This window comes from Phalacrocorax carbo, chromosome 8 (genome assembly GCF_963921805.1).
Source record: "Phalacrocorax carbo chromosome 8, bPhaCar2.1, whole genome shotgun sequence".
NCBI classification, from domain to species: domain Eukaryota; kingdom Metazoa; phylum Chordata; class Aves; order Suliformes; family Phalacrocoracidae; genus Phalacrocorax; species Phalacrocorax carbo.
In genome coordinates, this window is record NC_087520.1 from 10603440 (window position 1) to 10619759 (window position 16320).

General features: G+C 45.9%; 1 protein-coding gene across 6 annotated transcripts in view; it reads left to right on the forward strand.

Moving 5' to 3' along the window:
* Positions 1 to 16320, forward strand: part of NSD1 (nuclear receptor binding SET domain protein 1) — a 67709-nt gene that overhangs the window by 26833 nt on the left and 24556 nt on the right. For all 6 annotated transcript variants that reach the window (XM_064458634.1, XM_064458635.1, XM_064458636.1 and 3 more), the window contains 9 exons: positions 3399 to 3520; positions 3667 to 3958; positions 6136 to 6245; positions 7353 to 7422; positions 8201 to 8319; positions 13208 to 13351; positions 13780 to 13903; positions 14451 to 14651; positions 16059 to 16238. In XM_064458634.1, coding sequence (XP_064314704.1) covers positions 3399 to 3520; positions 3667 to 3958; positions 6136 to 6245; positions 7353 to 7422; positions 8201 to 8319; positions 13208 to 13351; positions 13780 to 13903; positions 14451 to 14651; positions 16059 to 16238 — 1362 coding nt within the window. The remainder of the gene's footprint in view (positions 1 to 3398; positions 3521 to 3666; positions 3959 to 6135; positions 6246 to 7352; positions 7423 to 8200; positions 8320 to 13207; positions 13352 to 13779; positions 13904 to 14450; positions 14652 to 16058; positions 16239 to 16320) is intronic.

Sequence of the window (16320 nt, forward strand, 5' to 3'; positions counted from 1 at the left end):
TATACACCTGAGCTGAAGAAAGTGTGATGTGTTGGTTTTGGGTTCTCTGTAAGCATGGAGAACAAAGAAGGCAGAGCAATTATGGGGTTTTGCTTAGCTTTTTGGTCAGAAAGTTTAAATACATTACAAATCATTATGACCGCCACAGTGAAAGACAATGTGTTGGGGTTTTCTTTGGTGTTTTAGTGTGGAATTTTATTAGCTGTTAATAACAAATTGGGGAGCACCACGGATTTCCTAATTTACAGCTCTGGTGTGGCTGCCTGAGGGAGGAAGGGGAGAACAGAATAGGGGGAAGCTGCCAGGGAGGCAGGGCTGGAGGTGGGTCTGGAAGATGGCAGGCAGAGGTAAAGCAGCATCATTGCATTGGAGGGGAAATGGCCTTGGAAGGAGGTGGCTTCTGAGGACCACAAGGTCAGACAGTCCTGCCTTTCCCACAGAGATGGGGACACTTGGTTAAAGAAAAAAAAAAACAAAAACCAAAAACAAAACAAAACAAAACAAAAACCACAAAAAAAACACCCACACACAAAAAAACCACCCCACCACCAACCAGATGTGTGTGGAGGGAGTAGGTCCAGCAGAACCACATTTAACATATACCATCCTCAGGATTCTGCAAAGAACCTGGGGAAGCAAACCTTAATGAAAACAACAATGAAATTTTTACATAGAATTCACCAAACTAAATTGTTCTAATCTATTTGCAATATCATAAATGAACTTAACTTTACAGACTTTACAACCTGTGTGCGTTTCGTCACTTACGTGTTCCCTCAGTGCACATTTTGGTGTGTGTATTTTGCTATTAGTGGTTGCTAGAGGTTGCCTGCCACCTCTTTCAGTGTGGAAAAGGCTTAGTGGTCACAGGACCTGCCCAAGGCAAGTCACAGCAGGCACAGAAAATGAGCCCTTAGGGTGTAATGCATGGGGTAGAAGTTCTGGTTTGAAATCATGACAAGCTTGATCATTCACTGACTCATCTGGCTGTGGCTGCATGTTTTTGGGGACTTAAGTCTTCACAGGGCAGGTGAGAGGATGCACATTGTTCGGGGGCTGCCAAGGCTCTGCTCCAGGAGTGTTGCAGCCTGCCAGAGGCAGAGGGTTCCTTGTTTGCACTAAGATGCAGCCGGGTTCTCATGGCTTCATGATGGTTTCGCAACTGAAGCATCCCTGCAACGTTGCTATGTGAGATGAATATGCAAGTGTGCAGAGAGAGCTAAAGAAGAGCTGCCAAGAGGTAGTAATGTTAGAAGGGAGGTGGCAGAGGTGGAGGAGCAGGCAGCAGGCTCCTGGGTGAGGTGGCAGGAGCTGTCCTGGTACTGCACACAGGGATGCCGTGATAGTGAGGGCCTGGGTTTACTTGCAAAAGTGACAGATCAGCAACTGCCATGTAATCTAATTCCCTTGCCCTAAATAGCATGTGAGCCTTGAAGCATGCCTGAACCTTATCTATACAGATGTGCTATGGGGAGGCACTGGAGCCTTGGTGTATGAGGAGCTGCCTGGACTGCTATAACAGCCCCAGTGTGCTGGGGGTAGTGAGTAAACCTCTAATGCTGTGAAAAGCCCATTTTTGGAAGCCAGTCTTCCTTTTATATCAGGCAAGACCGATTACAGAGAAAGTAGAGAAAAAGATGCTGGAAGTTAGACTAACTGCAACTTACAGAGGAGAAAGTGTTTCCTCTGTTTGCCAGTGCTTTGTGAAGACATGGGTAATCCTCATCCGGGGCAGGTAGAGTATCAGTGTGAGATCGCAACAAATTGCAGTCACAACTGTATATAGTTTGAGCTTAGTGGAAATTACAAAGTCTTGATCATAGTTGAATGGCAACATTTGGCATATTTTTGCTACAAAGTTTGAGGTGCAGATAAGGCAGAAGAGATGATTGGTGGAATTTGCTGATGTAAAACACCTATAAATATGTGATTTATCAGTGCTAGTCAGACTGCATTTGGGATTCTTGTATATTGGGATTTGTTTTGGGGGAAAAAAATACAGTAAGCCAGGCCTTCTGGCCCAGTGCTGTGTGCTCTGCTGCATGGCTTTGGGCTCTAAACAGTTGCCCAGTGAGGATACTCATCCTATAACTGGTTATGTGCTGAAATGTGTACTTTACCCAGACACCTGTGCAGGACATTAATAGAGGCTGAAAATAGCTGTGCTTGAGAAAGTTGTTCCTTTCTTTTCTTTTGGCCAAGTTTGACGTTTTCATGCTTGTTTAACCACAAAGCCACAATAAAGCGTAACAATCTTGTCCAACATCCCTGTTCTGAAGTGTTGCACTGGAATGCTTTGTTGTAAAATGTTTCCGTTTTAAAGAAGAAAAAGCCACCCTCTACACATGAAAAGAAGCAAAGAGAATATTTAGTATTTGTTCCTAAACTTCCAGGAGACCACAAATGTTTTTGTGACTAGGAGAAATCTTTTGACAACATGATATAATAATTTCAAAAATTAATAAAGCGGGAGAATTCAGCGGTATTCTGGGAAGTGAGAAGAAGTCATAAACTTGCATCATCTTGCTCTTGCAGCTTGCTGAGCAGATATGACCTAGAGTGTCAGGGCTCTTTTTTCCTTTTTTTTTCCCCCTTTTTGTGGTGTTTGGTTTTTTTTTTGAGCTTGCTGTGCATTGGGGTGTTGAGGTGCTATAGCATGGGTGGTTAGGTTTGTATCAAGGAAATACCTGTTACTGGGTTTCCCTTGCGATGGTGCAGTGTTGTGCAAACAAAGACATCTGAGCCCTGAAGAGCTTGCAGTTGCTGAAGAGGACTGTTCGCTCCCTGATCTCATTGTGGAATCTATTGTCGGGAAGCAAAGGCAATAAATGGGCTTGTGGTAGCAGATGGGGAATACAAGGCTCTTGTAGTATATACAAAAATATGCCAGGGAGGAGAGGAAGGGAAGGAGTTAGGCTTACGCGTCACTTGTGACTGAACTGCATTATGGAAAGCAGTGTTTTCTTGTGTCCCTGCACTAAAACCAGAGGACTTTGGGGTTAACAGCAAAAGTAGCATGATGAGTCTGAGTTGCTAATGGACTTAAGTTTTGGCAAAAGTACTGCAAGAAGGTTAGATGTAGTTTGTGTAGGGAGGTGTTGGGTGAAATTCCAGGAGCCTCTCAGATATCTAACTTTTTTTTTGACATTTTTTAAAATTTTATCGGAACGGCTTGAAGTCCCTTAGGTCCTTAAAAATCCCACGTGCTATGTCAGGATTATGGAAAATAGGAAGCTCAAAAATTATAAGGCTGTATCAAAGAGAATTATTGGGGCTTTTCCCACGTGGAGCCTCTGGAAGAGAAGGCAGGAGCAACTATTATCTACAGATCATGAGGAGAATTTTGTCCTGTGACCCTCTCAGAAACTCAGTCTTGAAGCTGCTTTCCTTTTTCTTAGTACATTCAGAGAGGAAACGCCTTAGAAAGCCAAGTAAACGGCTTCTGGAATACGCAGAAGAATATGATCATTTATTTGCACCCAAGAAGAAATCAAAGAGGAGCCAGGAGCAATTGCAAAAGGTGGGTGAAAGTGAATGTGCTCTTCATGGTTATTACTCTGGGCTTTGGTGTTCGTGCTTTTGACGCGTTCTTGCTTGCTAAACGTTGTTGCTGCGTGTGGTGCCATGCAGGATCAATGTTTTCACCAACATGTTTCACTATGCTAGGTGAATTCTGTGGCAAGGTCTGAATTTGAAGGTGGTCTTCCTGCGCGATGCAGTCCTGACAGAGTTATCCAGCGGGGGCCGAGTCCTTTGGTTTCAACGCCATCTTCAACCAAAGAGTCCCCTCCCATCCTTGAAGCAGAGTGCTCCTTCTCAGAACTAGGATCCCGTTCCACTGATCCCAATGATCAACTTATAGAAGGACCTTCAGATTTTCCAGAGCTGGTGCTGTCTTCCTCGGATGTTTCTGAAATTTCTGCTTCTCCAGATGCAGAAGAGAGATTCCTAAAATCAGGTAGGTGTGAGGTTTTGTGATTTTGCTCCTGTAAGCGAATGTGTCAACAGTTCGACAGAAATTGTGGCTTTGGTCAGAGTGAAAAGGTGAGTAGCTGTGAATCTGTTAATTTATTTTCACTTTGCTTCATTCAATGACTGTTAGTGGTGCTGGGAAGGGAGAGAGAGGGCAGGTGTGGTGGGTGAGCTGGTGAGCTGGATGACTACACTTATGCAAAAGCTGTCTGTAGTGTATGATGGTTCTCTTTAGGTCTTGGCACAGAATACCCCTTTATCCAAATTAAGAAAGTCACAACTCCTTCTTGGAGTGTTTGATACATGTGCTTGCAAACAGTGGCATTTTTTTTTTTAGCTTGAAGGTCTCTTGCTGCTGTTAAAACCCTTTGGATGAACATTGTTGTTGCTGAGGTTAATACGCAAAGTCTTAATCTGGAGACCTTATGGGGTGACGTTTTGCTCTCCTGGTGAGCTCAGGGAATCGTAGCACAGAAATCCCTCTGGAAGAGCAACTTCTCTTTGTTGTTCTAAACATCTGTAGAAATTGTCAGAGACCTGTGCTAGCAGCAAGCCAGGGACTTAACTTTCTGTAAGGCACAGTATATACAAACAGTAAGTATGATCTGACTGGCTTTTCCCCTTTCCAACAGAGTTACACTCAGGCTGAGGGGAGACCTTATCACTCTCTACAACTACCTGAAAGGAGGTTGTAGTGAGGTGGATGTCGGTCTCTTCTCCCAAGTTACTAGCAATAGAATGAGAGAAAATGGCCTCAAGCTGCATCAGGGGAGGTTTAGATTGGATATTAGGAAAAATATTTTCACTGGAAGAGTGGTCAGGCATTGGAATAGGCTGCCCAGAGAGGTGGTGGAGTTGCCATCCCTGGAGGTATTTAAAAGACATGAAGATGCAGCACTTCAGGGCATGGTTTAGGAAGCGTGGTGGTGTTGGGTTGACGGTTGGACTTGGTCCTAGAGGTCTTTTCCAACCTTAATGATTCTGTGATTCTACTTTGCAGTACATTAATTCTCTGGTCACATCTAAAGATATGTCCAGGGTTAAAGCCCTGTTATTCTGGCTATGCTAACTTGGAGGGAACACTGTTCCTGTTCTAAAGGGCTTATGGTCAAAAAAATTAAGCAGACAGAGAGATATGGTCACTGGGAGGTTAGTTAGCCTGTTACGTTTGAGGGCAGAGGGATTGCCTTTGCAGGCTTGTGGGTGTCAGATGGAATGGGAAAGTTGGAGACTATTAAAAGGAAACAAAACTGGGGATGTGAACCTGAGGTTGGAGATGCAGAACAGTACAGGGTGCAGCAGTGGGAGCAAACATACAGTATGTGGAGGCTGCATAGATTTTCCCCCTGCTGAGAAAACTCACCTCTTATTGAAGCACACAGAGCCTAAGCTTTGGACAGAGGCTGGCACTGAGAACAGTGCCATTTTTGTCTCTCCATTAGGGGTCTGATGCATAAGTGGTCCATGTAGAGGTGTGTGTCAGAGCCGAGGCTGATAAAGCAAGCAGATGAACAGGGCCGGATGGGTAGCAGGCTGTTTCTGTGGAGTGTCTTGCATTCATAGCGTTGTCATATCCTGGTCATTCTAAGTTTATACTGATGTCAAAATTAGTGTGGATGAGCCCAGGTCTAGCAACTTGTTACCTCCTGAGTGCCAGCAAAAAGCTTGAGTAGGAAGTGGTGCGGGTTACAGCTAGTTTCTTTGGGGTGTCTTTTCCCAGGTAGTTCTAATCAGAGTGTGTCCTTTAGCCTGTTTACTCTGCACAGCATGAATGCTGATGTGAGTGGCGTGGGAGTGGAGGCAGGGCTGTATTTGTCAGTGGTAGGACTGGCTTATGTCAGATCAAAGTGATTGGGAAATTATGATCTGAATTGCACTGCCAGGATGTGTTACCTGCTGGCATTAACTTCATAGCCGCTCTTCTGTGGGTGGATTTTTGTATTACATGTTGAGGTATGCCTGAAGGTCATGGCAGACTGAGGTACCTTTTTGAGGAAGTTGTACAGAAACCGGTAATTGACATCTCTGCCCAAGGAGTTTATGATCCCAAAGACAGGGTGAAGGAGATTGTTTTGAACTCTTGGCTGATACTTGTTTAATGGTCTTAGTCTGATTGAAGAGAATAAACCCCCTGTTTAACTGATGTGAAGAGTTTCATTGCAGGAAACTTCGAAAGCAAGCGTCAAAGGAAGCCTACTAAAAAGCTCTTGGAATCCAATGATTTGGACACTGCCTTTATGCCAAAGAAGGAGGAGTGGACTCCCCCAAAGAAGGTACTTTCCTTCCAGCTCTTTTGAAAACAAGATAGAAAACAAGCTTAGACAGCAGACCCTGCTGAGTGAGACACAGTGCAATGGGCTGTGGTTTTTTTGTTGGCTGTGGCCCAGGAGCAAAGGTCCACCCTTCCCAAAGGTGCTGGTTGCTGTGTTATGATGAAGAAATCTGCTGAATACAGATGTGTTCCCCACCCCTCCTCACTTGTAATTGGGATTGGGTAGTTTTAGGTGTAAAATCTCCTCTCTCTGTTGATTTGTATGGAAAAGGAGCCATCTGGATGCTGGCTGCGAAGGTGTGAGCGGAAGTGTTCTCTGCAGAGGCTTTCTGTCACTGCTGTGTATCAGTGTAGCTTTTGAGATTGAACCTAAGGCTTTGTCCTTTTCTGTCAGATTTCCACTGAGCAGTGTTTCCTTTGTTACCTTCCCAAGTGAGCTGGTGAATGGTATGTAAGTGCAGAGCTTGTAGCAGGGTGGAGGCTTGAGTTGTATCGCATGTAGTATGCAGTGTGCAGTGCTTGGTGTGCAGATTTTTAGAGGAAATGCTGCTCTTCTCTGCTGAATACTCAATGTTCAGTGACATAGTTTGGAAAAAAAAAAACACCTTGTAAAGAATTATTTCAGGTGGTGTACTTGCACAAGACTTGTTACCACTGTCTCTAAGGCTGATTAATAAGTTTTCCTCCTATCCTTTTTCCTTCTCTGTGTGCCACAGTCTTAATACAGTTATCATGGTTGCAGTAATGCAGAGACCAGTGTATTTTGGTCTTAAGCTCTGTAAAAGTGTAAAGCCAGAAGGGAGTCTTTGTTCCCAGCAACTTACAGGGTATTAGCAGCTGTTTTGGGAGAGCTCAGGAAACTGTGGATGATACTGCTGAGCACAAGGCACAGCAGGCTCAGTGTTCGTCCCTGCCCAGTGACTCTTTTCCATGTGGGATCTATCATACACACAAAACAAATGTTTTCTTGTAAAGTCTTTAATCAGTGATGAATTCATGACCTGAACTGTAAGTTACATGTTGCAGTCATTCGTAAAGGGTATGAGCAGCTGAGGAACGTGCACCTCTGATTTGCATCTGGTGACTTCACCCTATTGTGTATTTGTAGGGCACTGGCCCTTCGGAGAGCGACAGCTCTGAGCTCTATTCACCAGCCCACTTCTCGGACCTGGCAGAAGGTAAGTGAAGGCAGGGATGTGGGTGTAGACTGGTGACACTTGGATCACTGTCTCTGGCTTTGTGTCTGAGTAAGGGCTTATGTGTCCTGGGCTTTCAGAGGATGCTTGCCTCAGCTGAGGCAGTGGCAGAAGAAATGAAGAAATAGGTACCAAGATTGTTTGCCCAAGGTACCCTTATGTCTTTCGATATCCCTATGGAAAGTGGAGACGATGGGCACATATTCCTGTGAAAGATAATCACTTCTCATTCATAGTCTGGTGCTTGAAGGAGACTAATCAGCACAGGTCCTGTTCCAATATGCTATTTTTTGCCTGACGACATGCTATGACCAGGCTCAGCGGTGGCTGCCCTCTCCCAGGGACAGCTGTGCACTTGCATTGTACTCCCTCCCCATCTGTCTTTGTATCATGTTGGTATCAACATGAGGAAGTTTTTGTTGCAGTGTGGTGGGAGGAGGTAGTTATCAGCATTTGATTAGCAATGTAAGCTTTGGTAGCATTTCTTCTTTGCTGCTGGGGGGCCGCCTCAGGGAAGTCGGTGAGATTGTTCAGCAGCCTAGCAAAAGAAGCTTAAACCAGAATGAGTGGGTGACCCTCTGATGGTTGCAGGACAGAGGGTAAACTGCCTGGAGGCTGGTATTGCCCTGGTCCTTATACCCTTAAAGACAGTAGGACCCAACCTGAAGCTCTCAGAAGGGGTGTAGAACTTGCTGGTGGTACCTGTGGTAAATAAATTATTTCTGCATGTTCCTTGAGTGGTCTTTCTGTTGCATCCCAGCTTCTGAAAAGATCTTGGAGAAGCAGCGGAAGCGGAAGAGACAGCGCCATGCGTCTACTGCAATGCATTCCAAGAAGGAGAGAAATGAGATGGGGCTGGGGGAGACCCCACACTCTGAGGTACTGTTGGGTCTTCCTACATGCTGTCATCCCTGTAACCTGCCTGCTACTTCCCAGGGCACTTTGCAGAGCCTAAGCCAGGTCATCTTTAGCTGGCTGCCTTGTCAGTTGGGGGTTTGTCCCACTGATGTAGTCGCATGAGCTGGGGTTGAAGTTGAAGGTACCACCTTGATTTAGTAGCTATTTTGTGATGACTGTTTAACTCAGGCTCAGTTTTTAAGGTGCTACCCAGCTAATTCTCCAGGAGAGGGGCTGTTCTGATCTGATGAAACCAGGTTTTGCCTGGCATCTTGCTTTGCACCTCAGAAGGTTGAACTGCTGTAAAAGGTTTTCTCTGGTGGTGGTGGGAATCTTGCCCTTTTACACACCTGTATGAAGCAAAAGCACCAGACTGTGGTTTTCAACCCCTTCTTCCACTTGCCCCTGCACACCAGGGTAAGCCAAGAAACACGCTGGAGGGGATGGGGGTGATAGTCTGACTGCTCACAGGAGCCTTTGATTACATTCTGTCATCCAGCAGAAAGGGATAATTGGGGCAACTCCCTTCTACTGCATCCCAGCAGAGTTGGTGTGCAAATATCTCTGACAAGCACGTTTTGCCTTTTAGGAATGAGCCAGGTATCACCAAGTGTAGGGGAAGCAAGACTTTTCCTGGGAGAGGCGGAACACCTCTGGGCCTCTCACCATCGCCTCTCACTTCCAGTGGCCCAGGTTCAGCAGCAGGCTGTTCTGTCAGGATAGTCAGTATGTATTTCAGGAGCTGATTACAGACATATATTGTTGCATTTGTTGTTGTTATACAGCTTCCAGGAGAGCACAAACCTCACACCACTTTGAGCAGTGACAGCTATCCTGCTGCTACTGCTTTTTGAAAAGGGCATTTCTGATGGGGGTGATAAAGTGGGGTAATACCCCCGGGCCATGCAAGCCTGCCTGTGACAGTGTTGGTGACCTTTCTGAAGTGTGCTCACCTGGAATCATGTTTCAAAGAAGCCTGTACAAATATCTTTGCCAATGCTGGGGGGCAGTTAACGCTCTCTGCTGCTAGGCACCCACTAAGGGACTGGCTCAGGTCCGAGCCAGCAAATTCCCTGTGATTCTTTTATAAGGAAGAAGAGAGGGGGAAATTCAGAGCAGCAAAGTAGCTAGGCCATGGCTCTGAATCCTGCACCCACTGTTCACTGCAGAGAAAGCCCAGGGAGTCTTAACTGCCTTCAGCCTGAGACATCTGTGTTGAGTACATGAGGTTAGGTATGGTAAACTCTGTCAAAAACCAAAACAAAACAGAAAAAACCCCCACACTAAAAAAAGGGCAATGCTTGGCACCTTTTGCCAGCATCGATTTCTCTGTGATGGTGTCTCTTGAGCCACTGCGGTGAGAGTGTTTATCCCTTGGCTTAGTTGAGTGCATGGGTACTGGTGAGTATTGGGGTGCTGTGGAGATGCAGTTGTGCTTTCACATGGAATTTGGACCATGCTGGTCCCTAAGTGACTTTCCACATACCAGGCAAGGAACTCTACTTTGTGTTGAATGGTGCTAGAAGAAATAGATGGTCTGATCATACAGCACAGTGAAGCCTTGGATCCAGCTGCTTTCAGAGCAAAAGAAGGCAGAGGAAAGCCTGTCTGTCTGGGCTGAACTAAGCAGCTTTCTCTATCCTGTCTGTGGAGCCAGGAGTGCAAGCTTACAACTTCAGGGCAGCAAGAGACTGAAAGAAGGGAATGGAAAATGCTGTTGAAATGGCTGTCAAGGTTGTGAGCCAAGGTCAGGCTGTGCCAAAGAACAGGCCAGGCTTTTGAGGATGTGCCAGATACAGCAGCAGAGATAGCTCTGGAAGAAGACCCAAGATGAGAAACCTGCCCTCTGTAGGAGGTATGTAGTTTTGCAGTGCTCATGCTGGGTAGGGGAAGGATGGGGAACAGTGTGACAGGTCCTTTTGACTGATGGCCTTGAATGGTGATCCCCTTATCCCTAGGCACAAAGCACAAGTATCTGGCCTTGCCCATCCTGTGTGGCTCTGACACTCCCTTCCCTGTACAGTTCTGGAAGTATCGATTAAAGTAAGGCTAAGGTCCTGGCACGTGAAATGTGCAGATTGGCCAGCTGTTTGCAGACCCAAATAGGATGGGTTTAGCTGAAAGAGCAGGGCTAGAGCATGCTGTGCCACACTGGGCAGTGTGGGCCCAGTTGTTAAGGTAGCATTGCTACTAGCAAATGCTTTCATATCTGAAGAGGGAGTTGCTGATTAATGTTATATGACTCCTAGATGCATTTTAGTCTCCCATTCTATTAACACATGAAACATGGCCATCAGGGTTTAAACCCTGAAGGAGTCATGATAGAAAGCAGCCAGAAGGATGGAAAGACAAACCAGTTCTGAATCCTTTATACCTCTGTAGCAAATCTGAGTATGTCCCTCTCCCTTCCAAAACACCGTTTTGAAACCTTAGCTACAGCAGGAAGCTAGTGCTGCTGACCACAGGACAGGTGGTGTGCTTGTTTACCAGCACCCTCCCCCTCCTGTCAGGGACCTCAGTGACCACGAGGGGCTAGGCCCACTTTGTGTCTGTAACACTTGAGGCCCCAGTGTAAGCAGAAGCTATAGCTGATGTTGTTTGCCCATACCAGTAGCTGATTAACCCTGCTCTTGTTCTTCATTACAGTGACCCCTGCAACCCTGAGGTCACTGCTGAGCTGAGCAGAAGAGGGCGCACCTATGTAGGAATGGGCGGACCTGAGCTGTAACCAGTCCTTGGAGCACTGGTCACTGGTGCTGCTCCTGCAGCATTCCAGGAGCCAAAGGGAGTGTTTGGGCCAGAGAGCTGCCTTACAGCAGACCACATAATTCCTAGCAAAAATACAGTTGCAGGAGCAGAAGTATCATAGCACTTAGCTTGAGAAGATGCTATTGTATATAGAGGCAAAGGTGGCTGTTCTGTTCTTAGATGGTCTTTTTATCAACGCTTTAGAGACCTTTCCTTTCCCTTTGCCAGGTCTGTGTGGTAGGGTTGGCAGCAGCTTACATGCTCCTTTTCAGTATTCCTGCAGGCTGCACCACTGCCAGCCTTACAGCGAGATTGTGATGATAGTCTGTAAGGCTGTATGCCGTATGGTATGTTGGACTGGCAGTAGTTTGTAGCTGGGACTTTGCTTTTTTTTGTGCTCAATAAAGGCAATTTATACCATTCATCTTTCGTATTGTGTGCTTTAATATACTGTCACTGCACCTGTGCATCATTACTCCACAGAACTCACATGGGTTTAAAATGTCTCCAAATAACAGCATACTGCTACATTCAGGGAATGGGAGTGGGATGGGACAGGGGCGGGACAACACACAGAGGACACGGACAAATCCACAACAAAACAGGGAAAGGAAGCATCATTATCTGACAAGAATACCAGGTCCAGGTTCTTCCAGCTTTAAACTTTTGGAGATCTTTATGTCCTTGTTTTGTCCAGACTTATAATAATGAGTTCAAAAGGCATTCAGTTCAGCTTAGAAGTTTCAGTAGCACCACAACTCAGACCAATACTCTTCCATACAGAAAGTGGTGCAAAGCTCCCTCTCGTGATCATTAGTTGGACATCTGGCACCAAGCAGGGTTGAAGGTATGAGAGTGATGGCTGCTGTTCTTGCCAGCAGTTTGAATTCCTCACAGAGTCTTTCAGGTGTACAGTTTGTATCTAGGCATACACTGGGTATGGCTTAGTGACCAAGGTGGAACTGCTGCACCTACACACTGAGATCACTCAGCTAACTGCAGTGAACTGGGATATTAAAAAAATGGTAGAGTCCGTTAAAACATTCTTGCTCAAAGCACTTAGCTAAAGGCATCACTTTGGTGTAGTGTTAATGGCACTTAAGGTGTACCCACTCTGGAGTAGCAACTGGGGCTGGCAAGACCATCTAGTGTTGCTTGGGTTGTACCCAAGAGGCCTGGAAGCTGCCAGGGTGGTGTTTTCTAGCTCTTAGTTGCCTGTCCTGGCACAAGTGAAGGCAGTGCTGCCACATGCAGCTGCAAGACAGCACTATCTTGTGGTAGAAACAAGTCTCTCTAAGATACCTGCTGCTCTGCTTCTCTCTAACAGTGTCTGGGCAGTTCCCATGGGCACATTAGAAGGTGTCCTTCCACCTTGGGAAGCTGTATGACAGGATCCATGATTTGGCCTGTGAGGGTGCAGATGGGCCTTTGTCATTTGAAACCGATCCTCTCACCAGGATGCTCTTTCACCAGTAAATGTTATGGTCACCATAAGATGTTACGGTCAGTGCTGTGATAACTCATACAGGACAGATGCTTATGAAAGACTTGCTACCCCAGGCAGGATGATGATGCAAATGCCCTGTTGCACTGTTCACTTTGATGTTCGCCAGCTAGTTCATAACAGCACAGACCTTGACTACCCATGTGCCTGTGTTTTACATGGGTTAGGACAAGCTGAGACAAATGTTGGGAAAAGACTGGCTCATTTGCTGGGTTTCAACTGCAATAAAGATCGTTTGAAGTTTTTAATTTGCATTTTCAGTACAAGCAGACATCAGCATGCAGGATGCTTCAGACTATTCCAGCCTACCTGATTTGTTTCTATGCAGGGCAATACCTTTCTTCCTCAGCCATGACACCTTCCTCAGAGAGGGGTTATGCACAGGAAAGCAATTGTATTGAGTGTGTATTTTTTTTAAGTGATCTAGAAAATTAAGAGCTCTTTCCTTTCCTTTCTTGTAAGTCTTTTGGTGGAACTGTATGGGGGATGTTCTTTCCAGGGAGGGTAACACAAACAGGCCAACTGCCAAACCTGTTAAGTACTCAAAGGCTGAATTTGTAGTTTTTTAAGTCAGGACAGAAACTACTGACAGCCCTGATTCTGGATTTCTTTTTGAAGGGGGAGACATCAGTTCATGGGACTTCTGCAAGCCCCAAAGAGGGTAATGAAGAGGGGTCAGAGAATGACCATGGAGTGCCTTCATCCAAAAAGATGCAGGGGGAGCGTGGAGGAGGAGCAGCTCTCAAGGAGAACGTGTGTCAGGTAGTGTCCTTGAAGGAATCTCTTCGAAACTTTACCACTGTAAAACATTTTTGTGTAAGTTCTGGACACGTTAGAGTCCCAGATAAGCCTAGGTAGCCTTAAGGTGCTTACTGTGGAATTAACCAGCTTTTTGTGCTCTGAATTGAGTCTTTCCTTTGCAAAGGTCTCTCCTCCTGCTAAAGTTCACAGATGTTAGGGAGATGTGACCAACATAGGATTTATTTTAGCTGATCCATGGTAGCAGGGGCTGGATGGCAAGCAGCAGTGGTGGTGCACAAACCACCTGAATTAACTGACATGAAGAAAACTTGGCATTTTTCTGCAGGGGTCTCTGCTGGAAGTCCAGGCCATCATGTGGATTATTGCTGTCCGGGGTGAGTTGGGGAAGGAGGTTGCTCAGAGTTCACATTGTGCTTCTTTCCCTGTAGATCTGTGAGAAGCCAGGGGAATTGTTGCTGTGTGAGGCACAGTGCTGTGGTGCTTTCCACCTGCAGTGCCTTGGGCTCTCCGAGATGCCAAAAGGCAAATTCATCTGCAACGAGTGTTCCACAGGTGAGGCAACTTTTGTGAGCACAGAAGGACAGGGTACTTGCTGTGTGCTTACCTGATGCTCTCTTTGCTGGAGTGATGTGCATGCAGTAGGGCCACTAACTAGCTCTCAGACTTCTGATTAATGGTTTAATATTTGATAATGACTTTCTAATTAACTGGTCTTACTGTTGATTCAGGCATGTGAGGTGCGAAGAAGTGAATGTCCAGGATCTGGTGGGAAAGAGAAGGGGAAATTCTTATCTGGGACCAGGGAGAGGGGGTTGATAAGGGAGGATGAGTTGGGGGTTGATAAGGGAGGATGAGTCTGGAGTTGGCTTGGTTTTCTTCTTTCTTTTCCCTGGCCTGAAATCACAACTATAATAATATTGGTTTTGATTTGGAGTTTCATTGCAGCTGCAGGCAAAAACAGCCTGCTGCAGAGACCTGTGCTTTGGGATAGCTACAGCAGGTTGGGAAGTTGTGCTGTGCTAATAAGCAGCCTGATGGAAGTGTCAGGTCTTTATTTAGCCCTTCTATGTGACTGGTGTTACATCTGCTCTTTCTCCAGGCGTCCATACCTGCTTTGTGTGCAAGAGCTGTGGGGAGGATGTAAAACGGTGCTTGCTGCCCCTCTGTGGGAAGTATTACCATGAAGCGTGCATACAAAAGTATCCACCCACGGTCATGCAGAACAAGGGCTTCCGATGTTCCCTGCACATATGCATGACTTGTCATGCTGCTAACCCAGCAAACGTCTCTGCATCTAAAGGTACTGAAATCTTCTAGGGTGGTCCAGGGAGTGCAGTCAGAACCCTTTTCTTTGTTTCATGTCTGCTCTGCAGTTACCTGGTCCAGTAGTTGTTTATGTTGATTTCCTGTCCTTGCCGCAGTGCTTGCTATAGTATTTGCTGAGGACTTCTCAGGAGTGAAAGGGGTGATGTCGGTATGCGAGGTTGCTGCTCATCAGCACTCCTGATGGTCAGACATGGCAACTAAAATGTTCTCGTCTGTCCAGACACTTGGATGCCTGCACGTCCAGTCATGCCATAAGCCTCTCCAGGTTTTTGAATAAGTCTCTGGAGCTGTACTGACACTTCTCCTGCGTACTTTTCCCTGTGCCGGTGCTGCAGATGATGCCTGCTTAGCGGTGGTGGCTATTGGGCCAATGGCATAGAAAGCAATGTAGTAAAAACGATTATATTGTTCTAATTCTCTTTTTTTTTTTAATATAATGCAAATTCTCATCTTGCAGTAATGACACCCTCGGGCTAAGCTTCTCGGGCAAACTTTGAGCTGTTTGTGGCAATACCTTTATCACACATGATTAAACTTAAAACTTCTATGCAATTGCCTTGTATGTTTGCTACTAAAGCTGCCTTTATTTAAATCTGCTGTGTCTTAAGATGAGTGACAAGACCAGCTCTATTTTTATCCTCAGTGTGTGTGTTAAAGTTGTCTTCCCCCCCGCCCCCAGTATTTGGTGTAGAAGGCAACACTAAGGCCTAAAGCCCAGAGCTGACCACTTCCTCACTGAACATTTGCGTTGTGTTCCTCTGGCTGCTGCTTCTCAGCGGTCAGATGTACCCCTTTCCTCCCACCACTTTTCCCTGTTAATAGTCTCCTGTGAGGAACTGAAAACAGGTTCTCAGAAACCTTGGATAAATGAGGCCTGTAAGCAATTCTGAATTTTCCATTCTGGAATTTCAGGATAAAATCTAATAAAGTGCAGAGGCAAGTGCCAGTGTTTCCAGAAGCTACATGGATTAGTTTCATTATGTGTAGCTAAGCGCTTGGAACACCCCCTCTGTAATTACTGTCTGAGCTGATTTACTGATTATTTGTGTGTGATAGGAAGCAGTCCTGGTCTGTGAACTCTTGAACTGTTTCTGTACAGCTTGCAGGAGGTTTTTCACTTCTGAATAATGCAATTGTGTATATGTTATACATATATATATATATGTAATTTTGTATATATAGTTACTTTAAATAATTCTGTAGATATCTAGTGAGTATGTCATGAATGGTCTATAAAAATTTGAGGCGAGTTTCCATTTCCAAAAATCACCTGTGACTGCTTGTTTTGAGCTGAAGTATCAACAGAGACTAGTTTTGGGAGGAAACAAAGTATCAGCCCCCTTCAGAGGTTCACTGTGTTTCCAACATGTTCTGGTGCTAGGTCGCTTAATGCGCTGCGTGCGATGTCCGGTTGCATACCACTCCAATGACTTCTGCCTTGCTGCTGGGTCCGTGGTGCTCGCCTCCAACAGCATCATCTGCCCCAATCACTTCACTGCACGGAGGGGCTGCCGCAACCACGAGCACGTCAACGTCAGCTGGTGCTTTGTCTGCTCGGAAGGTGAGCACCGGGTCCCCTGTCACCAAGCAAGGCCCTGACAAGTCTTTAGAGAAGGAAGAAGCTTTGCCTGTCCAGAGTGTGC